The 23997-nt window shown below is 37.8% G+C and overlaps 1 protein-coding gene across 2 annotated transcripts; it reads right to left on the bottom strand.

The window, feature by feature from the left end:
- Positions 1 to 301: 301 nt before the first annotated feature.
- Positions 302 to 22213, bottom strand: smad1 (SMAD family member 1). 2 transcript variants are annotated; one of them, XM_032562923.1, is made up of 8 exons: positions 22091 to 22213; positions 13670 to 14192; positions 11496 to 11570; positions 7924 to 8187; positions 7720 to 7836; positions 4848 to 5069; positions 4499 to 4755; positions 302 to 3298 (listed from the first exon to the last, which is right to left on the bottom strand). In XM_032562923.1, the coding sequence occupies exons 2-8, from the start codon at positions 14067 to 14069 to the stop codon at positions 3155 to 3157; spliced, it is 1479 nt and encodes a 492-aa protein (XP_032418814.1). In that variant the 5' UTR covers positions 14070 to 14192; positions 22091 to 22213; the 3' UTR covers positions 302 to 3154. The 2 variants fall into 2 exon arrangements, with proteins under 2 accessions (XP_032418814.1, XP_032418815.1); XM_032562924.1 differs by lacking the exon at positions 11496 to 11570.
- Positions 22214 to 23997: the final 1784 nt, after the last annotated feature.

Here is a 23997-nt window from a genome sequence, read left to right as displayed (position 1 = left end):
TTTTAGGTCCTTTTATATATGCTAAATGCCACACTACTGGAAAAAAAAACAAATATGTCAGAGATTTATTTATGACTCTATTCCAGTTCCTAACAATCTTAACTTTCAGCGCCTTTCTACTAATACTGACCCATCTGGACACAGAAATATTCACACATTTACTCCAGATGCAGTATTGGTAGCCAAAGTGGACTTCATCCTTCATAAAAACATATTGCTTATTTGTAAGGCAGACACACAAAGCTTTCAACTTCTGAAAGTTTGCCCAGAGAAATGTTGACACATCCAAGGAAGAAACCGGTTTTGTGATTAATGAAACAATTTTATTCAATCTTCCAGTAGAGACTTGATATTCATGGAATAAAACTGCTTTTCTGGGAGTTTTACAGAGCAAAACAGGAAAAAAACAACAAAAAAACAAAGAAAACAACAATGAGGCAAAAATGTGAAAGTGCAGACAAACCGAAACACGTTCAAAAAATACAAAAAAAAAAAAGAATGTTATGAGTAAATCAGTTCAGTTCAGAGAGGGTTGCTAAAAGCAAGAAAGAAACAAATAGCAAAATCTGCATTTAATAAAAAACACAATAGGACAGTAACTGGCATATTTTTCTCAGTTACTGGTTAAAATCTGAATGCTCAACGTTTTCCCTTAAACATTATTATAATACACTTTGTTCAGTCACTTTAATAAGAGAATGAGCAGTCACTGAATATTTACACTACCTTTCAAGTGTTTGAAAACAAAACAAATATTCCTACAGGTTTTATTGAAACTTGAAGTCAAATGATGCAGAAAATTGATGCGAGTTCATGTGTAAAAACAGCTTTAAAAACCAGCCTTCAGAACAAAACCACATAAAAAGAAACAGTTGGGACCGTATGGTACTGAAGGAGGAGTAAAGGATGAGTTAAAAATGAAAATAGACAGGCCAAGAATTCAATAAAATTGTGTAAATAATGTAACAAGATGAGGCGGGTGGGTGGAAACAAAGAGCGCTTTCAAACATAAATTTCAGCTAATACATCCAAATAAATTCAGTAGATATTTTGGTTAAAATCAATAATTTGCTGCAGTGTCTTTGTGACAATCAGTCCCATGTTGACATAGTAGAAGCATAAACCATGCTCAGAACGGGTCAAAACAGGGGGGACCAGAAAATAAACATTTGAAGCATCTAAAGAAGGTTTATGCCACTCTGGAAGTAACAAAGAAACTAGCAGGGATATTTAACACAAGCCTGTACTTTCCTAAAATAATTACAAGTTACTTTCTTGAAACTTCTAGGATATTTTCCAGAACCAGCAGGTTGCAATGCTAACATTTAAAGTGTATTCTTTTACGTTTTTCTTAAGCAATAACAGGAGATTTCTGAGACTTTCAGGTTACGTTTCAACACGTATCAGAAAGTAACATAAATTTCAGGAAATCTTACCTGTATATTTCAGAAATACATTTTCATCTCTCAAAAATGACCTACAAGTTCTTTAAAAGTAACTTTTAAGGCCTCAGGAAGTATCCTGCAAGCTCCAGAATGTTACCTGTATGTTCCAGTAACATAACCCTTGAGTTTCAAAAGTACTTTTTGAATTTCAGAAAAGTGTTTTAAAGGAGTAATCTGTAAGTCCTAGGAAATAACCTGTAAATTCAAGGAAAGAAACCCTGGAGGTACAGAAGAGTTACTGGAAAGTAACTTGTACATTTTAAAAATACTTTTCTGGTTTAATTTTCAATCTTTGATTCTGAGCAATAAATCTGTAAACTTCATTAAAGTAACCTCTAGGTTGCAGGGAGAGTTTAAAAGACATTTTATGAAAAATGAAACATTATTAGTCCTCATCAACAGTGTTTATGTAATTACTCTCAGTACCAGAAGTGTAAAATGCTGCAGGATGGAACTTTATATTTAACAGATAAAATGGATCATGAAGTGTTTCCAAAATCTTTGAATGACAATATCAATCCCCAGTGCTCCCACATCAGACACCATTCTGCTGTAGGCTAAAAACTTCCTCTTGTGTTTTGTCTCAACTTCATGTCATGTTCAGCTACCATTCTTATGTAACGCCACACTAACCAAAAGATGCTCTGCAAATCCAGATAGCACATATTCTAATGGTGACAACATCTACACAGTAAACAAAAAGTGTAACAAGATGACAATGAAAGTTTCAGTCTTTATCTTGTGAAATGCTATTTAAGTCCCATGCTCCACACACAACCAGACACTTTGCACTTTTAAACCCCTCATTTTGTCCTTGTGTGACTAATTATGATTTCTGATGGGATAACATCAATTCATTTACTGAAAATATCAACCACTGTACTCTGCACAGCAAAAAGACAGGATTTTATCAAGTATTTTTGTCTACCTTCTAGAACAAATATCTTAGTACACTTGAAATAGGACAAAACTAACTTACACTTTTCAGCAAGATTTAGGAGCTTGGTTTAAGCCAATAGTTCCTTAACATTGATTAAAAAAAGTTCCACCGGCAGATTATTTCACTAACAACAAAACATTTATTCCATATTTTAAGCTAAATAGTCTGCCAGTGGAACTATCAGTTTTTAAGGAAATAATGTAAAACAAGCTCCTATTTCTTGCTGAAAGTCTTGCTTCAAGTGTACCAAGATAGTTTCACTAGACCAAAACCACTTGATAAGATTCTGTGTTTTTGCAGCGTTTGTACATTTGATGCCAATTCCACTTACTGAGACAGAAAACATCAGAAAACTGCAAATTTTATGACTTGGAATGTCCCACAAACTGTCGTAGTAACACAAATACAACTGTATTTCTAAGGGAAAATTGAAATGCAAACTAGATTTCAGTTGTAGCAGGAAGATACCAGAGGAGTTGTTTGCCTCAATTATTACAGTTGGTCACAAAGATCAAGTATCTTCACTCACGTTGTTTCCTCCTCTCCCAACCTGTTCATGTGTTCAACTCGGATGTCCTTCAAGTAGAAGCGCCGTGTAACAATCCATCTAACCTTACTGGTCCCAGATCAGCTTGGACTCCCATCATTTACAGACCACTGACTGGACTACAAACCAGTCTGGGACCAGTTAGCTGCTATTCTCGCTACTTGGACCAAGCTGCTGGGGTGCGAACAGCCATGTGGCTGTGGAGACTGGGGTTACTGGAGCCTATGAGACAGAGGAAATGGGGTTGTGGGGGGAACCCATCTGGGTCAGGACTTTATCCAGCCACTGCAATGGACCGTGCAGGTGGATCTCAATCCAGCAGGGCGTGCTGGTCACATCTTGACGGTGGTACTCCGCTCCCCAGCCCTGAAAGGCAGGATTCTATTAGATCTCAAAGTAGAACTGTTCAGACAGCATCTCTTAAAAACATTCATCTCCCTTCAACTTCTTCACATTTTGTCACTTTACACTTGGATTCATATTTGCTTATTTTCTCTCCAGAGACAGTTGCAAGTCTTTCGAGGTGCGTCTCTAGCAGTTTTGCACGTCTGCTGTGTAAAACATCTCAAGCTCAATCAGTCCACACAGAGAACTTCTATAAACATCAGTCTTTAAGTACTGCCACAAAGGTTTTGGCTTTGACTAGGTCAAAATGAATGTCTTCATGTAAGCCATGTCAGTTTAGCTCTGGTTGTATGATGGAGTTGTTGTCCTGCTGGAAGGTGAAGGTCCACTCCAGTCTTGACTCTTAAAGGGGCAGGATTATGTAATTTACAGGTTCATAGTGGCATTTAATAGAACAATCAAGTATGTTACCTTCAGTTGTGTATATATAAAAAAAATAAAATATGACTTAAAAGAAATTTGACTTTGCACATTTTAAAATTTGCCTCTGTCTCTTTAAGAAGCTCCTGCTGTTTCTAACAGTCCGCCTTCAGCATGTCATTACAATTTTTCTCCATTAAGCTGCAGTATATAACTTAAAAAATATGTTTTTTACATATTTGTTAAAACTGTCACCATGTTGTGACAGTATGGTATGAGACGGATAATCTGAGAAAAAATATCAAGCTTCTCCACCTTCTTCCGGTGATACTATTATGATCTGTAGTAATGTACCGCTCCCAGTCAAAAACAACCAATCAGAGCCAGGAGTAAGTTCTTAGCGCTGTCAATCAACCTTTTGTATGCAAGACAAAAAATATCTTAAAGACCTTATTTTCATTTCAATTATTGCTTCTGTGAGGTGACCTGGATTAAAAGGTAAATAAATGGAAGCTGTGAAACACAACTATCAAACAAGATGGCTGCTGTGGGTGAGCAAACCTCACTTTGAAAAATGGAAACTCAAGAAGTGCATTGGTGAAAAAAAAATCCAGATTTTCTAAAAATTTAATCTTCAAAACAGAAAATTTGGTTAATCAGTCAAATCAATGTATTTCTTAGTCCCATATAAAAGATTAGGAAAGTCTGAAAACCTCCCCCAAATTCAATCCTTTAATGTTTTATTGAGCAAATGTTTTACCAGAACTTGTCTTTTTCAGAGGGATTTCTAAAACAGATTACCTTAACGAAGCTCATCCGGATGGTACACATCTTGGTGAGCTCATAGACGGCCTCGAAACCGTGGTTAACGGACTGGGCCAACAGCTCGGCAAACTCCTGGTTGTTGAAGATCTTCAGGCTACATCTGCTGGGAATCTTGCACACAGTTGTGGGGTGGAAGTTATGGTGGTAGTTACAGTTACGACTCTGGACGAAGATACTGCTGTCGCTCAGGCACTCTGCGTACACCTCCCCTCCAACGTAATACAGGTGAACGCCTGACAGAAACGTGATAACGAGCTTTTTAATTCCAAAAAGCACCAGCACTGTGGTACAGCTGAATGATGAACAGATTGTTCAGATGGTTCACCTTTGCCGATGTGCCGCCGGGTGTTCTCGATGGTGGAGTTGCGGTTGACGTTGGAGAGCAGGCCGAGGCAGAAGCGGTTGCGGTTGTTGGAGGGATCTGTGAAGCCGTCGACGAGAACGCTGGTGGAGGAAGCCTGAAAGGCCTCGCCAACGCGATTGTTCAGCTCATAGTAAACAATGGAGCACCAGTGCTTTGGTTCCTCGTAGGCCACCGGCTGCACATCTGCACAGGAAGCGCAAGGAGAGGGTCAGTGGAGGGAGCCAAGGTCAAAGAACAGCCAGACACAGAGGGAGAGAGACGTCTCTGAGCTGGAAAGATTGTTTTTAATTCCAGCTCATCCACGTAATTATTCCAAACGTTCTCAGGAATGTTTCAGAAGATCTGCTTCCATTGACTTTAGAAGGACAACCGGATATTACTACAAGCGGAAAAGATGAAGAGGACGACAGGAAGTGGGTTAGGGGTTGTTTATTTAATGGAAATGCCGCAATTGTTAAATTTTGTGTTTTTAACATAAGTTTTGGGCACATTTATAACGGAACCGCAGCTAGAGATATACTTCTGATAACAAGACCAGTTGAAAAATGTTCAGAATTCATATTTTCCACTTTTGGATCTAAAAATCAGAGCTTCAAAAAGGCTGTTTGTTAGATGATCAAAAGTTTAAGACCATTAGTGCTGCAACTAATGATAATTTTAGTCATCAATTATTCCATTGATTATTCTGATAATCAATTAATCAAGGGAAAAAGAATTGGCACATTCTGTGGATTTTTCAAACACTTAAGCTTTTAAAAAAGAAAATAAACATTTTATTGCCTAAAATGCAATAACATTATTTTAGTGGTATGCTTGAACATTTGTAGCAAATGATGAATCTCCAGGTACAATAATACTTCTAACATCAACATGTTAAACATGTTGATGCTCAACTTAACATCAATACGGTGTGGGGCTGATCTGTTGAGCAATTAATAATAAGACAGTAAAAGATGCTTTATAGGAGATTTCTTTTTTCACAGAATTTAAACCAAGTTCAGCTAAAACTAAGTGATTTGAGGAGTCCTGAGTAACACATGTTTGCTTAGGTCTTTTTTAAAGTCATAAATACAAAAAGTATATATTTTTTGTCCAGTTTTGTGTTAATTACTGCTCTGAATTTGTTGTTCTTTCACCAAATGGCATTTTTTAGAGCCTGTACACTCCAGTTAGAAGTTAATTGTATTACTAGATTACGTTACAATTATTTGAATAATCAGTTTGTCACAATGAATCCGATTATTCGTATCTTTAAAAAGCCCAAAAATAGAAATGAAAGTTTCAAAAGCTAATTAGTAGCTTTGTCATTCTTGTTGCGCTCTAAACGGTGCAGCCTGTGTTTTGTGGTGTGATCCTGCAGCTTTCTGGGCCATTCCAGGATGACCTCCCCCATATGGAAAGAAGAATAAATCATGTTTATCTAGGTGCAACCCCCCCTCCCAAACTTCCTCTGCAGTGTGGCACTGGCTGGCAGGTGTGTTTTGTCTTTCTCCTTCCCAGAGCTGATCTACAATAGAAACCTGCTCCCCTGTACAGGATGCAGCTTGTGGAAAAGGAAAAAAAAGAAAAACATTAACACTCCTCCGACCTCCCGTTACCAGCTAACAAAACTTTCAGCGCCTCTTCCTGCTACTGCTGTAACAGAACGAGGACAGATCTGTGAGCTTTGAGAGAATGATGATACAGAATGATACAAATAAGGTACTTTATGGGCCATAAAAAGGAGATAAAAGTTCAGACAAAGGTTTTAATACACTCCCTGCCCTGTCTGTGGTGAGTCAGATTTAATTCAAAACAAACTCCTAAATGTTTTCTAATTTTGTGTGCTAAAAGATAAAGACCATGAAGCGTTTGTTAACAAGCTGCATAATGTAAATCAGTGATTATTTTCATAATCGGTGGCAACTCAGGCATAAACAAACAGTAAAACATGAATCGGGTAAAGATTTATTCTCCACTGGCTTTAATTAAACAATATAGCTACGTGGGGTGGGTGATATAAACTTTAGTTTACTTAAGATATTTTGTGGTATTTGTTATGATGATGATAAAAGTGATAAAAAATTTATTGCAGTCTTCTTTGGCAAAAGTCTGTATGGCTTTAACTGCATATCAATAAGCAATGAATCAATTAATTGTATGATAAATTAAAATGAGCTCAATAATGTCCATTCTGATGATCAATATTTTTTAAAGGAAGTTTTGTTTAGACCTTATTAATCAATTTTTTTTATGGTTTTGGTTGTGTGTGGTTTTTATTTTCTTTTTATTTATTGTTTCTGGTTGTCGTCTTTTATTTTCAATATTTAAATCAATGTCTTGCAGTTGCAAGGTGCAAAATTCAGGTTTATTGTTCGTTGAGAAGGCAAACTAGCAATATTATGCCATTATTATTATTATATTAACTGAAAATAGTCTCAAAAGAACAATATTCCTGTAAATCATAACGATTTCTGGAAAAATTTCCAGCAAGTTGTTGTCATGACGGGCCTGCATATTGCTGCATAGAAAAACACATTCATTTAATCATATTTTTAAAGATATTGATATTTATTAATGCTCTAATAGAGAGGTGTAGGAAGTGCTTACAGTAATGAAAATCCATATTTTTTATTTAACCTACCCAAAATGTAGTTTCGTTGCTGATAGACATAAATATCTAACAGCTAAAACAAACTCAAACAGTTTATTTTTATTATGTGGAAAATTAAAACCATTAAGCTAAGATAAACGATTATTGCACCAAGCTATTAAAGTAGAGGTAATAAGTAAATATTTTCATTAACGATATACGAGCCCTGCACATCATAAAGATGTGTGAGCACATCTTTACCTGCCCGGTTGTTTGTTTCTGTAGGCAAAGGTGGAGCCATGAGGTTGATGTCCATTGGCTGAGGACAGTCCTGCGTCATCTGCTCCTCTGGGGGCATGTAAGCAGGTGGGGGGGTCTCTACATGAGGAAAAAAAGGCCCAGAATGATGTAAAAAGTGACAAACTGTGGCACATTGTGGAGGAAACGGAGACTCATCGCTCCTACCAGGCAGCTGGAACGGACTTCCCGGATCGGTGCTGGATGGCGAGTGAGGGAAGGTGGTGTTGCTGCCGCTTCCGGGTGAGCTTGGGAAGCCGTTTCCCGGAGAATGAGGGAAAGGAACAGTGTTTGCCTGAGTGAAGGATTCTGGGAAGGTGGCATTCTGGGGCATGTGCGGCTCGTTCTGCTGAAGCGGGTTGCGGAAGCGAGGCAGCATTGTGTGCTTGGCATTGAACTCGCTGTTCCTCGGTACCAAAACAGGAGGCAACACTGGAAAAAGAAAAATAATACTTCAGTTTGTACACTGTTGATGACATAATGTTGGCCGACAATCTGTCTACACATAAAAAGCTCCATAAAACTCCAACTGTTTGGAAAAGATTTACAATAACAAGGCATAGCATTTTCCTCTTCAGTGTATGGTTTAATTTTTTTTTTATAAATGAACATTGATGCCACCATTCTAACATTGGTCAGCACTAACACTGACCAATGCGTTAGTGCTGACCAGATCAAATCAGATCAGACAAGCTGGGGGTTCAGTAACCTAGTAATTGAAAAGACTCCACAAATACAAGAAAACATGTACGTTGTTACAATCAGACACAGAATATCTCAACAGTCTTGCTGTATTCATAACACTTTAATTTTCCCTTATTTTGTAATGTTGTACCACAAACTTAGCGTCAGCGTTAGTGTTTTCACCACCGTGTAGTCTGGCAGAGTCGGCTTTTAGTGGCTGTAGGAGTTTACATTTTTCGCTGGCAGAAGGCCAAGAGTTGCTTCTCCCGCTAGAGCTACACACAAAACATTTGTTTTGGCTGTTTTTACCCCAAATGCCCTGCGTTGTAGTCCACTTCAATCTCCAATCTGCTTAGCATTCAGATATGCATCAAACTGCACCAGAGTTCACTTCAACTGAACTGAAACCCAGCTTTTTAGCAGACCAGAGTTTGCTTTTTGGTCCGCATCATGTTTGATTACGCATCAATCACACCTCCCCAAATGAACCGGACTTTCTGGGCAAACGAACTGGAGTTTGATAAAAGCGAACTAAACATGGCTGATGTGAATGCAGCTCTAAATAGATTTCATAGAGAATTTGAGTGACAGTCCAACATAAAGTAGCTTATAATTTTTAGATTGAAGAAATAAATGACATCTATTTTTAGAAATGTAGAAATTAAAAATCAGAGAAGTACAACATGCATTTGCTTGGTAAAAGCTGTATAGCTTTTGGGGAACATCTCTATCTGCTTTGCACACTCGGCTCAGCCAGAGTAGATGGAGATTGTTTCAACTTGTAGACTCTGTGTTCAGTGTGCAGCACCAGTTTTTCTCCAGACATTAAATATATAATAAGAATCCTCTTTGTGCAGCTTTTTCATAAAAGTCATATCTGTGTTATGACTACAGCTCCTCCAAAAGTACCTTTGGTCAGCTGTGAATTAGCAGATTTTCAGTTTGGCCAAAGGGAGTTGAGAGAGGCTAATATGAAATCCCAAGCACATCTTTTCAGATTTTTATTTGTAGAAAAAAAGTGTTTCCTTTCTGTCCCCCTTCATTTTGTTAAATGACAAAATCGGCCAAAAAATGTGAGAGGTATGAATACTTTTAATCACTCTTAATCGCCTTTGTTCTGTGTCTCAGAAATGAAGAAGGTCCAGATTGTAAAAACACAAGTAATCAGTTTACAACAGACATGACTTACAATCACATGCATGCGAGCTCAGATTAAACCCTGATGTCTTTCTGCTGCTCTCCATGATTCAACATTCTGAGTGCAGATGTCACTGCATTTTTCAAATGTCAGCTTCCAGGCAGTTGGTCTGAGCCAGCGGTATTTGGCTCCGACTCTCAGGTTTCTGCCCTGAAAGATGGTGCGAGATGAGGCATTCTTGTGGAATTCATCACTTGGGCAAAATATCCCTGGCTGATGGCTATTCAGGTGCAGCTGAAACCACAGTGATACGCTCCGCTTGCGTCTATAAATACCTGAGTAGGTACAGAAAGCTGTAGCTGACATTTTAGATGAGGCTGATACATCAGAAGAGAAGTTATTTTAAAGGTTAAAAATTGATGTTCGAGCAACGAGAGGAGGTTGGCATGGTGTGTGTTTGCTAGAGTGTGTGTGAGATGGGGAGCGTGAACAGACAGGTAGTCTGGAGTTGAATCCCCTGAGCTACCCGCCACTAAAACTAAACGTGTGCAAGGCAGGCAGTGAGTCTTTCCTCCCTTTGTGTGTGAGCGACTGTCTTCCTGTTCCAGCCATCCTCACAAATCCCTCATGCAATCAAGACTCAAGTGTGTGTGTGTGTGTGTGTGTGTATGTGAGTGAGAGCAAGAGAGATCTGGTGAGTCTTTCTAGACTGTGTGCAAGTGAACGAGCATGTGTGCTTTTGTGTCAATGTGTGCAGAAGAAGGGGTCTACCATCTGAAGCATGTGTATAACAAAGCCCCCGTTCTCCCTGACATGGAATTTCCTGCTCTAAAAACACATCAAAGAACACACACACGCATGAACACACATTTTTACCCATATTACAACCTCATATTGACTTTGATTCATTCTAGTAGCTGCATCAACTGCCTAATCCTAACAATTACAACTCAATTAAAAAGTACATTATTAATCCCAAAGAGAAATGAAATGTTGCTAAAACTCATGTAATTTTCCTTAAAAAGTTGCTATAGGTGCTGATGGCTACAGGCAGGGAGGATTTCCTGCAGCAGTCTATATTACAGTGGCTCTGTAGAAGCCCCTGACTGAAGACATTGCTGTTGTATAAGTCTGATGATGAAGTAGCTGAGGGTTTTCTGTACAGATGCAAATCTTTCAGTCAATTTTATTTTGATTTTTAGGCTCACAATTCAATTCGGAAACAATTTTTCTATTAAACGATGACTGAGAAGAGGAAAGGACTGTAAACAAATAGAGCATTTATTTAAAACAACTCTACACGGTTTCATACTGTATCAAATTCCATAAGTTTACATTTAAACAAAAATAGGTTTGTGCATAAAACACTGTAACATAAATTACCAGTATTAGGTTAGCTTAGCTGTCGGATTTTGTTCTTAAACAAAAAAAAGATATCAAAGAATTACTCAAAATACACACGGTGGCAGAGCAGAAGTGTGACGCAATATAGGAGCGGCAAAGACGTAATACTTATTTTAAAATCAATTTTTAAGAATAATTCTCTATGGAATACATTTTTTCTGCACTTCTAATTCTGTTATTTTCTTGATTTTTATGAAGAATCTTTCTTTGCACCTCCAGAGGTTCCACGGTAATCTTCAGAACAGAACCAGCATTCTTTACTTAGTGATACTTGACCTTATCACACTACACTAACCATTACCAATACATTCCTATACCAACCTTAACCAAAACCTAATTCACACAGTACCTGTAAACCAAACCTTTGAACAGGTGCACATAGACCAAGATCTAAAAACAAAACTTACAAAATAACAACTACAACAGCCTATGTTCGTCAAGAATCTAACATAGAATCGCACCATTCTATACCACTGTCATCAGGTATGTGAAGCAGAAGTAGCCTATGTTTTACCTGATGGGGTATAAAGTTGCTGTTGCTGCTCCTGCTGCTGATAGTGCTGGAGGGCATGGCTGTATTGATCTGAGACTGTAGACATTAAAAAGACCATAGGAGAGATGGTCACTGATTCAAGAAGTGTTATGAAGTACATTATGAAATAATTTCTATTCATCTATGTCTTACTAAAAAAACCCTAATAATATCTGACTGGTTAAACTGCACAGCAACTTTAAAGCAGACTGCTTTAAAGATCAAAATATCTCAGAGGGGTGAACTCTACTTTTCTAGGACCTCTGGGAAAATTAGTCATTAGATGAAGAGATAAAATAAATTTATGAGATCTTGTACTTCTCAACAAGATCTTAAGAATACTCATCCATGTGTTTATCTTTAGTCGAACTGAAACATGGAGAAGCAGCATTCAGTTTTTATGCTCCTCTAATCTGGAAGAAATGTCCAGAGAACTGCAAAACTGCTGAAACACAGTTCCTTTAAATCAATGCTAAGAACCCATTTGCTTAGAGATGCCTTCAGTTAATAACTGTAACATCATAAACTGTAGTCGATCTTTCAACCTGTCATCATTTCCTTTACTTTGCCCTGTAATGTCATGTTTTTTCTTGTTTGTTGTTTTATTTTCCTTTTTCCTAATCATGAAAAGCTCCTTGAATTGCCTAGTTGCTGAAAATGTGCTATATGAATAAACTGCCTTGCCTTCAGCACACAGCCATTAACTAAAAATATGAATAAAATTTCAAATACAAATAAAAAATATTTTATGTTATATCATTATTATCATAATTAAGATATATTATTTTAATGAACAAATTAGACTTATGTTTTATTCAGATTTCCACATGTATTAATATCAGTTTTGGGATATTTTGACTTAACTGAATTGTGGCATGTTTGGCTCTCCATATATGCCAAACTGCAGTTAAATGTTATTACATTAAGACATTTTTAGATCGGAGCGCCAAAAGTTTTGGGCTGAATCTTCCTTTAGCAGCTGAGGGTCTACAGGAACATTTTCTTTCTGTTGACGGCTGCTCACCTCCAGCCTAGATCCTGTTACTACACTCCTGGTAGTAACCCTGGGTAAAACGGTGAGAAAGTAGAGGCGATTTGGTGTGATTTAAGTTGAGTTAATTGTACTCAACTTATTGGAGGTATCAAAGAAAGCTGTCTGCTAGGAGATGTTATGTTCTCATCATACTTCAATGCCTTTGGGGCGCTTCTCACCAATGCCAACGCCTTCTTTCAACACCAGAGACTTGATGTCATTTAATATAAGTGACTCAGACAATAACAATATTCTGTCTTCCACTTAGAGTCATTTTTTAGTCATTTTTATTTTTAGGCAGTACAATATGCTGTACTGGACTGAAAATAAGGGATAAAAGAGCCAATGTCCAGAGAAAAGGAACTGAAAAGGAACATCACTATAAAAGCGGATAAATCTGACTCGCTCATTTGAAGCAAAGTATGAAGAAACTTGTTGATTTATAATTTTTGTCATTACATTTCTCAACAAAAACAGTTCAAAGCATAAAGAAGAAAGATTAACTATCTGAGCACCGACTAAAGTTGTCTAAATGGAAATTAAAGAAAAAGTTATCTAAAAATCACATAAGAACATTTTTGTTGGTCTTATTTTCTGCTAGATCGTAGTAGAAATGTGGATTCCAATCACCAATGCTTAATTTCTAAAAACATCTAGTACTTTATAATGAATAATAGGGGTGGGCCAATTTCCTTCATTTTGGGGGATCGGTGATTGGCTGATCTTATCCTCAGATCTTATTTACCTCAGCAAAGGTCTAAAAATCAACAACTATCTTCTTCTGCTCTGCTCTGAGAAAGGCACCAGGTCCTGTCTGCACGTTTTCAGTTGGCAACAGTCTCCCCACTGTTGCCAACTCAGCAACTGTCTTTCTATATTTAGCGACCTTTCAGCCAAAAAAATTTGGTATCAACCAAATTTGGAACCGGCAGGTCCAGGTTCTTAAATGATTGGTAATCTGCGATCGACCAGGAAACTGCAATTGGTTCTCCCCTATCGAATAATAAAAAAAACAACCTTCCTGTACATTTTTTGCTTCCGTGTTGAAACTTGTTGGGGAGTAAAAAGTGACAAACCCAAAATACTGTAATTCAACCGTTGCCTTGAGACTGATATTTCTCACCTGGACTGTCCACTCTCTTATAGTGGTAGGGGTTGATGCACACATCCTTCTGTTTGGAGCCGAAGGGATACTCGCAGCATTCCAGCGCCTTCAGCTCGTGGTGGGACTGCAGGTCAGGCCAGCGCCACACCCGGCAGTAAATGACATGTGGCAGACCCTTTCTGTGGGACACCTGCAGCCGTCCGTCCAGCGAGCGAGGGATGGTCACGCAGTTACTGGGCTGACCCGGGCAGCTGAGCGCCCGCTCCAGCTCCTCCATGGCTCCCTTCTTCTTTTTCAGTTTCTTAACCAGAGCATCCACGGCTTTTTCCGCCCACTTCTCCTCTTCATCGCCCTGCTTCCAGCCCAGCAGCCGTTTGACGGCCGGGCTGGTGAAGGAGAAGAGCGAAGTAACATTCATGGTGACTAATTTTCCCTCCTGAAGTCGCCAATAGAAGCAGCAGAATCAGCTAGAAAAGAGAGACGGACTGTCTGATTCTTGGATTTCTTTTTTTTTCCAAGTACTTCCCAAGTTTCCAGGGTCCTGCAAGAAAAAAAAGGGTTTTACAATGAAGCTATAATCTGAAAGATAAATAAATCCTGTAGTTTTTCTTTTCTACAGCAGAAAGGTAAAGTTAAAAGTGACTGCTGCAGCCACACCCGTCAGTCATGAGTTCTGGGGAAGTGTTACTGCTCTGTGAACATCAGCCTGACATTCTTCAGATAGCTTCCTGTCTGTATGACCTGTCACATTATTACCAATTACTAATATCACTTACAGGAAGAGGTCTGCATACTGCAACCTCCACAACCTGCAGAATGAGGGTGCTGAGGTATTTCATGCTCAGCACTTGTTGATGTTCCAGTATACAGTTATATCCATTGTAGGGCTGCAACTAACAATTACTCTAGCTATTGATTAATCTATTGATTATTCTTCTGATGATTAATTGGATAAAAACATTGGCACATTCTGCAGATTTTTCATTTGACTGCTTCAGTTTATTTTATACAATATTAGAAATGCATAAAAATTACAAATAAACTAATAATGTATTTATTTTTTTTAAGGAAGCCTAAAAGTTAGTGTTTGGTTGATCATTTGTAGCAAAGAATGTGTCTGCTGCCAAAATAAAATACTTCTAATATCAACATGTGAAAAGCTCAGACGGCTCTGCTGGATTTAACATCAATATAGTCTAGGACTAATCTGTTAGTTATTATTTTCTGATTCATAAATGGATAGCAAAAGGAGATTAACAGGAGATTTTTTAACAGAAGCGAAAACTGCGTCACATGAGGTGTTCTGGGTAGAACACGTTTAGTTTGTTTTGTTTTTTTTATCTTAAATGCTACATTTCTCTATATATACATTAGAGTTTTGGCTTAATTGCTGCTTTAAATATGTCGTTCTAACTGACCTTTTCTGAGTCTGTTTATTTCAGTCAACGATTAATCAATTACTAAATTAGTTGACAATTATTTCAATAACTGATTCATCGTGATTAATGCGATTAATCATTTCAGCCTTAATCTGTTGCGACTTCAATATTTTGCAGGCTTGTAAACCACCAAGCATTTGACAAGTAATTGTAAGTAATTTGTAGATGTACTTTTTTATTTAGCAAACAGATTAGCTTTAATTTAGTAAATTACACAACCTGTAAACACCAACCATGTGTTTGTGTAGGACAATAAAAGGGATGTGACATGTGGACCTCTGAATAAAAATGCCCATTCAGTGGGTCAGAACGGGGCAATTAAATACCCAGAAGGTCCACACCTTCCAGTTTTTAAAAGGAAAAACTAAACAGCATTAAAAACTTTCTGCTCTATTCGCCTTCTCTTTTTTTTTAATTGTCAGAACAAAATTAGGCAAAAAAATTCAGTCATATTTGAGGTTTGGCTCTGGATAAATGTCCTGAATCCAATGTACAGCTGACCAGAAATTTGGCACTAAGTGAGGATGCATCAGCATCTGACAGTAAGTCAACAGCCTATACAGAACAGATACATATTTAAGACCGCTCTGCAGTTATTTCTGGTGATGCAGCTTATGGGATGAAGAGTGTTTTCTGTCTTTGTCATCAGTGTTTTGTAAGACTCATTATAATGCAGTCTGATGTAAACAAATGCTGAATAACCTGCAAGCTGAACTAGAAACATGCTTTGCAAAAGTATAAGTAATAACCACAGAATTCAATATAAAATAGTGCAGGGTTGAAAAATAAAATGGCTTTTTTATTTTTGACAAATAAAAATCTGATTCTATTCAGAGTCAATACTTTGTAGAACCAACTTTCCCTGGAAGGTTTCAAGTCTTTTAAAAGTTTTCTCTCCTAGCTTTGCACACGTCAACACATGTTCTGCTCATTCCTCCCGGCATTTAGCTTCATCCAACTTCCTACCAACTTTGACCAGCCTTCTTTATCCCTGCTAATGAAAGTCATCCCACAGCATGATGCTGGTACCACTATATTGTGTTTTCAGGGGGATGTGCAACATTTTCTTTCTTCCACACACAGTGTTTTGCATGACTCTGTTTGTTAGTAAAGCTCTCTACCAAACCGCTGAGGCCTTCACAGAACAGCTGTATTTATACTACAGCTGCACAAAAGATTAAATTGCAACCATCACTTTATCCGTATGTGTAATATTTACATTCCAGCAGTTTTGCCTTTACTTCTCAAAACAATAAGTTGCACTGAATTTTATTTAAGACTATCAGTGGGATGAATACAAACAAAACTGAATAAAAACAATAAATCTTGAACTTCACAATTATGCATTACTTTGTGTTGTTCTGTCACATTTGAATATATTTGCAAATTAGAAAGTCCCCCAAATAAAACCAAAATTTTCAAAACAATACAATAAAAGCTTTTTGTTTTTGTCACAGAACTGCAACATGTGGAATCTGGTTCTAAGCCAATAAAATGATCACAGGATTTATCCATTTTTGGTATTACACAGTCAAGCATCCTTAAAACCACGACATATTTTTCTGCCTGAAAAAAATAACAACATGTACCTTTTACCCTAACCGACTAAGAGATTTGCTTCAATAAACTTCTGAGTTCATTTCCTTTAAATGTTATTACAAAATCTGACACCATCTCTGCTTTGTCAGAGCTCAGTTTCAAATGAAAAAGCAGATTGTGACAATGTTACCACAGGAAAAACAGACATCGGGTAGCAGCTAAGCATGAAGTGTAGAAGTTCAAGTTTTAAAACGATGTCACAGGTATATTGTGTAATAAGAAGACATTTAAAGAAGCATCCAGCTAATACACATGCTTTGAAGGCTTCTCGGTAACAGCCAGCGCTCTCAGAGGAATTCAAGACTAGCCGCATGAAAACAATTCCCCGTCTCATATGGAAGTTTGGACTATAACATCTGGAAGAGAACTAACACAATCTTTTGCTATGATTCAGCTGCAGCTGGAGGCCATGTTTTCTGGATTTTTCCATCGCTGACAGTCAATCATATCTGACTGCTTGTCTCATTACAAGAGTATTCAGAGAGCCTGATGTGGAACTGTGTTGCACATTAGAACAATGCTCTTCTACAGCTTCATCAGGGATAGTCAAAGTACAACGGTGCCAATGTGGAGTCCTCTACATTTGGTTGATTTAATATTTTTTTCTTATTTCAGAACTATTGGTTGATAAATTCCAATACAATTTGTGTTTTATGAAGAGTAAAGTTAAATCTCTGATGTAACATTCTTGTGTCTACTTTACAGGAAACTGCTGAGTTTGTTTGGCTGTCATTAGAAATCCAATTTGTGATGACACATCAAAGTTTTACCAGCCATTAAAGCTGACTGGAGCATCTGGTTTGAAAAATGTCAAATTTTTAAATAATCTCACTACATCCCAGCACACAGGAATGCACAGTATATGGTGAATATATTGTCATTGTGATGTCAGTATGCGCAATATGTATGGCACAAAGGACTGTTGGAGTGCAATAACTGTTGGTTAATATATTTTTACATTTCTTATGTTTTTTTTTTCATACAGTTTTAGTTTTCATAGCCAAGTAAACATCTTGGTCCCACATCAAGGAGTGACTGACAACATTTCTTTATTCTCAAATATTTTGCTAATATTTATTTTTGAATCAATATTCAAAATATCAGATGCTTTATTTTTCTTAAATAAAAATACAAATTTTGATTGTAGAGATAAACATACTGTACACACATTTTGACATTGTTCTTCATTTTTTAAAATAAGTTTTGTTGATCTTTTCAGTCACTGAACTACTTCCACAGATATTCTATGGTAATTGTATTAAATATGACTTTAGTAGGTTTGCATAAAAGTGAACCATAAAATAAGAGCAAATCATTTCATAAAAAAAGTGAAAATGGTTCATCTTCAACCAATAAACTTTAAAAACCATATTTTCAGGAGCAGTATGCAACAAACATTATTAGCATTAAAATGAATGATTAATACTTTAATAAGTGACCAATATGTTCATATGCTATATTTAGTTTTCAGTGAGACAAAATAGTAAATGTCATAGTTAAGCCTTTAAATGAACTCCTTATATTGAAGTGATTCCTATATGTTGCCATGGAGCTTTAAACTTCCTCCTAATCAATGAAGAGCCAACAGATGCCAGCAGTGACTTTGGAGCTGCTCTCTTCTCTATAAAACCTGAAACACTCACAATCATTTACACAACAGACCCATAAAAAACTCTCTTGACATTCCCTACAGTCGAGCCCGAGCGCAGCGCTTCCCTATTAGTTTAGCGGTAGCATGTTATGGTCATCAGTTAGCCCACTGGACAGAGACTGGAGATAATGGGAGCACAGAGTGGGATCATGCGACACAGGCAGGCGAGGGGTTTGACCCACCTGGTGCGAGCTGGTAGCCACTACACTAGTCACATGGATCACTTTGCACCGCTCCGATATCTGTTAATCAATTTAAGCCTGCGCTGTGTAGGATGAGGAGGCAGTAATGATGCTCTCTGGACCCTCCCTGGGGACGGGGCATTATGAAGAAGCTACATTATTTATCAGCAGGGTCCTAGATGGGGCGTCCATTAACCCTCGCTCAATGGAGTCAGCGGCTATAAACGGAGAAAAGCAGGAAGCGAGAGAGGGTGATGGATAAAGAGAAAGAGCGAGGGAGAAGGGGGTGAAGATGAAGAGACAGAAAAAGAGCGAGAAAGTACGAGTGGTACAGCCAAAGATGTATGACAGACGAACTGCAATCAGGGCTCATTCTGACGAACCAGACACTGTGTTTTACAAAATGGTAACAATTCAGTTTAAAAAATAGCAGAGAAGGAGATCAAGGCATCACACTGGAGAAACCCATGCATGAGTTTTACTCTTACAAAAAGACCAGCTTTTAATTTTAGTGTCTTGATTTTACCCACTAAATATCTCATCGGCTATATAACGAACTTTATATTTATAACTAAGATTTGACATCATTTCTACACCTTAAACAACTTTTCTGAGGTGAGGTGATGTGAGTTTGTCCGGCTGTGTGGAGGAGAGTAGCACCACTTGTTGCTGCGCACTGCTGATCAGCTGGTTAAATGAAAGCTGCTATGCTTTTCCTTCCCTTACAAGATCTACAAATTCTAGTCTGGAAGAACATAAAGAACTGACAAACATGTGAGTGTAGCACAACTGGGAGAAATGGCCTGTGGTCTTTCCCCATTAACTACAGAGTAAGCCTACAACAGCTAAATTCTGACACCACTCCATTTTTGTTTATATTTCGTGAAGAAGGAAAGGAAGTGTCTTCTTAAAAGTTTTCATGTCATTTCCTTCCGTGGTTCTTGGTGTAGCACCACCCCAGGCAAGGGGGGGAAACAAGTTTTTCAAAGGGTTTGGTTCATTTGTCACAATGCAATGTGAAAGTGAACTGCACCATCCGAAAATGTAACAAATGTTGCAACTTTGGTCGACAATTGAACGAGTCCACCAGACTATCAGGTGTACACTAAACGAGTTTAAAACGAAGATTTTTGATTGTTTAAAAGAAAAAAAACAACCATACAAGGTGGTGGAGTCAACAGTAAATACCTCATTTGGTTCTATGGAAGGCATCCCTTGCAGACAAGCAGTCATGCAGTAGCAGATGCAGATTCTTGCCATAGCCACTCGAGTCAATACGGCAGTCTAAGAGCAGGGCTTGGAAATAACCACAGACAGACAGGAGGTGTTGCCCTCCCTGACTAGACATGGCATTGACCCAAGAGGCTCATTTTAGCCGCTGGGGTCACTCTTCCTGACAGACATGAACACAAACACAGAACGAGGGTCGGTAAAGATGAAATAAAGCCATCATGTCTCTTCAAACAAAATACAATAGCACTATGTTTTTCTGTGTTGTTTGGAGGTAAATCATATTTTGCCTTACTGGAACCAGATTCTTTACATCCCAGACACAGATGTCCACACAAGACCACGACAGACATAACTAGCAAACACATGGGTTTTCAAGCTGCCATGTCAAACACGCTTGGCACTCAGTGTTATGTTAGAGAGGACACCTCACTCCGTCACATCCAGTCTACCATATCCACACCATGCAGACACACAAGAAGCTCTGCAACTTGGCATTGGTTTAGCGTTGTTCGCTGCAGATTTTTTTGGTAGATGTTACCATGCACAGATATAAAGTGAAAAGATTACAACAATCACTTCTAATTTGTCAAAGAAACAAGAAACAAGTCTCACAAAGCGCTAAAAATGCTCCTATGCTGGAAAAAGCATAGCAATGATCCAACTGGAACTGTAGCATGAACAAGGACAAATTCCTGTCCTTTGGGTAATCTGATATGTCATCCTCAATAATGTCAGCAGATCTAGGCTTAGCTGCTGTAGGTCCCTCACTTTGTTTTCCTCCGTTCTCTTGCAAAGATATATGAATTCACGGATACAGCAACACAACAAAACATATCCTATGATGTGAAGTCCCTGAAAAGGTCTTAGGAGATCTGAATGTACAAAAATAATAATGATAACGGTGGAAAAATTATGAAGAGATGCATAAGAGGAGGAATATTTTTGAAAAATTTCATGGATGACAACACTGACAGAAAGAAAATTAATAATTACACATATTATTATTAACCTTAAATCTGTTGGCAGTGGAAAAATGCTAATTCTGAGTGTTTTGGGTTTTCTTTGCTAAATTTTTAATGAACGTGTCAGCATTTCTAAGCTATTATGCATTGGCTGTTATTTTATATTTTGCCTAAAATGCACCCAATTTGTTTTGTTTAGAAAAAAAATGGAAATATGAAGTTTGACTACACCAATTTATTTTCTTGGTGTTAAACACAAATCAATTGTTATTCAGTCACAGCATGAAAATCTAGCACCAACCATCAACTTTATTAGGTGTTTGAAATTATTTCTGCTAAAAAACCAACTGCAGGCTCTACTCATGACAATTTACCTGCTTATATTAGCTTGTATACTTGATTGTTACTCCATGTGGAGCGGAAACAAAAAAAGGTGTAATATTCTGAACACAAAACACTTAACAGGTGAGTATCTTGTATATTGCTACCTACAATTTTGTGTCAAAATGTAATCAATGAATCAATACATGGCATTACTATAACTGTAGTAATCGATATATTTCATTAAGTTTGCAGAAGTGGTATTAATTGTTGCGTTTATGTTTTAAATAAAAGCAATTAGATTATATTATGCACTTGTGTTTTTGGGGATAAATTGGGAAAATTGGGATATTTTTACTCAAGGTTTGCATAACATCAGAACCTCAGAGGATAAATCAGTGATCTTAAATTTGTCACAGAGACATGGCTTAGTTCAGTCATTCATCCCCAAAGTGTTCATACTATTTAAATAATCATAAATGAAACATTACCACCTCAGTTTGGAGACACATTCTTTATTTTTTAGGGCTTTTTTTTTAGCACATATTTATAAGTTACTCAGACAAATTGTCATTTTGGATGTGAAGAAAGTAGATGTGTGACACAGTAACACCACCAATTTATTCACATCGTGTAACCCAACATGCATTCATTCCCAGTTGTTCTTCTTAGAGCTTCACATTTAGTTTGTACTTGGAATGGTTCCTAATAAACATTGGTAAAGATAAAAAAACTTAAATCAAGTAAACAGTGGAATCAGAACTGAATCGATATATATTTTAATAAAAGACCTCAAAATTCAAGTTTTCAGAAGGCTAAAAGGCAGCAGTTGTCGTAGAAACATAGCTAAATATGGCTCTAGTGTGACGATGTGAGCCAAAAAGGAAGAAGAAAAGTTTGAAGCTTTCCAACTGACACACAGCTGAGAGCCGCTGACCGTTGGGATCTACTTTCTCAGAAACGAAGCCGCGCAGAGTTTACCAAGAAGAAAACCTAGATGGAGAAACGTTGCGTTTGTGTTTTAATATAAATGAATAAAAGTTTTACACTACCTTTCCTGTCGCCCCGGCGCTGGGTCTGTATGCGGGCCCCTCCTCAGCGCTCCCACCGCCTCAGTTGAGTCTGCAGCTCGACCTGGCGTCAGAGAGTCGGGAGGCCGCCTCACTCTCCGCCGAGCGCCAGTATCACGCCGCGGGATGCAGCATCACCCCAGACAACAAGAGGACCAACATTTTTTTCCTACATTAACATCTTCATTCACAGCAGGGCAATCGTGGATTATGTAACTGTGAAACAATGCAAATTTCTCACTAATTTACTCGAGGTTCTCATGAAGGCGGAGACTTTTTTCCTCCTCAGATTGTTTCATCTAGGTAAAGTTGATGCCGTCATAAGAAACAAAAGTTTGACAACTTTTGTTGTAAACTGCAATTTTGTATGTAATTTTGTGGATGTGTTACTTTCTCCCTCTCCCAGTCAAATGAAACACATCCTATAATTTGTATTATAACAGTTTCAAATGGGACAAAACTCTTACTTTAAACTCTCCTGGCCTGGTAGTAAATTAAAACTTAAAAAAATGTCTACCCTTGATAAAGTCAGTTGTTTTCTGTAATTTTAGATTTGGCTTAGGTGGTTTCTGTTAACTCTTGCACTTAGTCTTCCTCTCAGTCACTTTGATTGCAATATGATAAAGAGTGGTCTTATTTAAGAAATATTGTGACCAAGAACACAGCCATGTCTTACACATGCTACCATCATCGTTCATGCATGGTTATTCCTCTACATCAAGTATGAAACATTTACTTCTTTATTTTGGTGCCTATTTTTCATATTGTGCAAATTTTAAACTTTGTGATTCTGCAGAAGTATTTGATTATATCATTTTTAACTCAGAATATCTTGAATATTTACACCAGTTTAAGGAATTTGGTTACCAGAGCTATTCATAGACACATTAAAGTGAAGCAAAAATCTCATTTAGAGTGCATTAAAAAAACAGGTGCAATGAAGAAAATTACCTATCAGGAAGAAGATATTTTTATGAAGAAAAAAAAGTTAAAATATATTATATAACTTATTTTTTAATCAAATAACATCAGTTTTTTTTTTTTTAACTAAATCTCTCAAATTCACGCCTGCCACAACGAGAGGGACTAGTTTGTCTTGAGGACTCGCGGAGGATTACGCTCCAAACGGTGGCGACTGCTGTCGAAAGTGACGTCACAGAGCTGGCGGCAGCATGTCTGAGTGAGGCGGGCGCGAGCTGCACGGGAATAAATCTGGGAAAACAGCGCGTGAAGGTAGAAAAGAAAAGCGTGGAAGACGGAGCGGGTGGGGGTAATCTCACGTTGATGATGATGATGATGAGAGGAGACAGTAGAAAGATTTCTTAACTTTTAACTAGAGGATTCCCTCTTACACACATACACACACGCGCGCGCGCGCGGCAGCTGTAAGCTCATTCATTGGACCGCAGATTTACAGTCCCATTACAGAGGAACCCACTGAGTTTATACAGACACTGTCAGGCGTTGTGGCATTTTATCTTACAACAACTTTGTCATAAACCTGTAGCACCCCAATTAGGTTAATTTGACCTTTATGGCGTGCAAACGTCTCGGTTTGAGCGTTTATACTAAGGCGAATCCAGTTGAATAAACAGTTTTGAACCTAAACTGGATCTATGCAGAAGAACCTGCTGCAGTTGTCACAGCCCGTTCTGACATCTGAAGATGCAACCACTGAATATCGCGTTAATCTCGCGAGACTGACAAAGTTAACCACTCAGGAGGAAGTTTGATGTGCTGTTGCAACATTTTTATAGGTAGCATATCGTAGTTGTAAGGACTATTTTAAGGCCCCATTTCTATGACAATGCCAGGACAATAAGATGGAGATGTTTTGTTGCGTTTTGGTCTCTCGTTTACATGGTAGTAGCATTTGACAACAGGCTCCA

Source organism: Xiphophorus hellerii, chromosome 5 (assembly GCF_003331165.1).
Source record: "Xiphophorus hellerii strain 12219 chromosome 5, Xiphophorus_hellerii-4.1, whole genome shotgun sequence".
In the NCBI taxonomy this organism is placed as follows: Eukaryota; Metazoa; Chordata; class Actinopteri; order Cyprinodontiformes; family Poeciliidae; genus Xiphophorus; species Xiphophorus hellerii.
The sequence above is the reverse complement of the archived record's forward strand: the minus strand, read 5'-3'. Positions and strand labels throughout refer to the sequence as shown.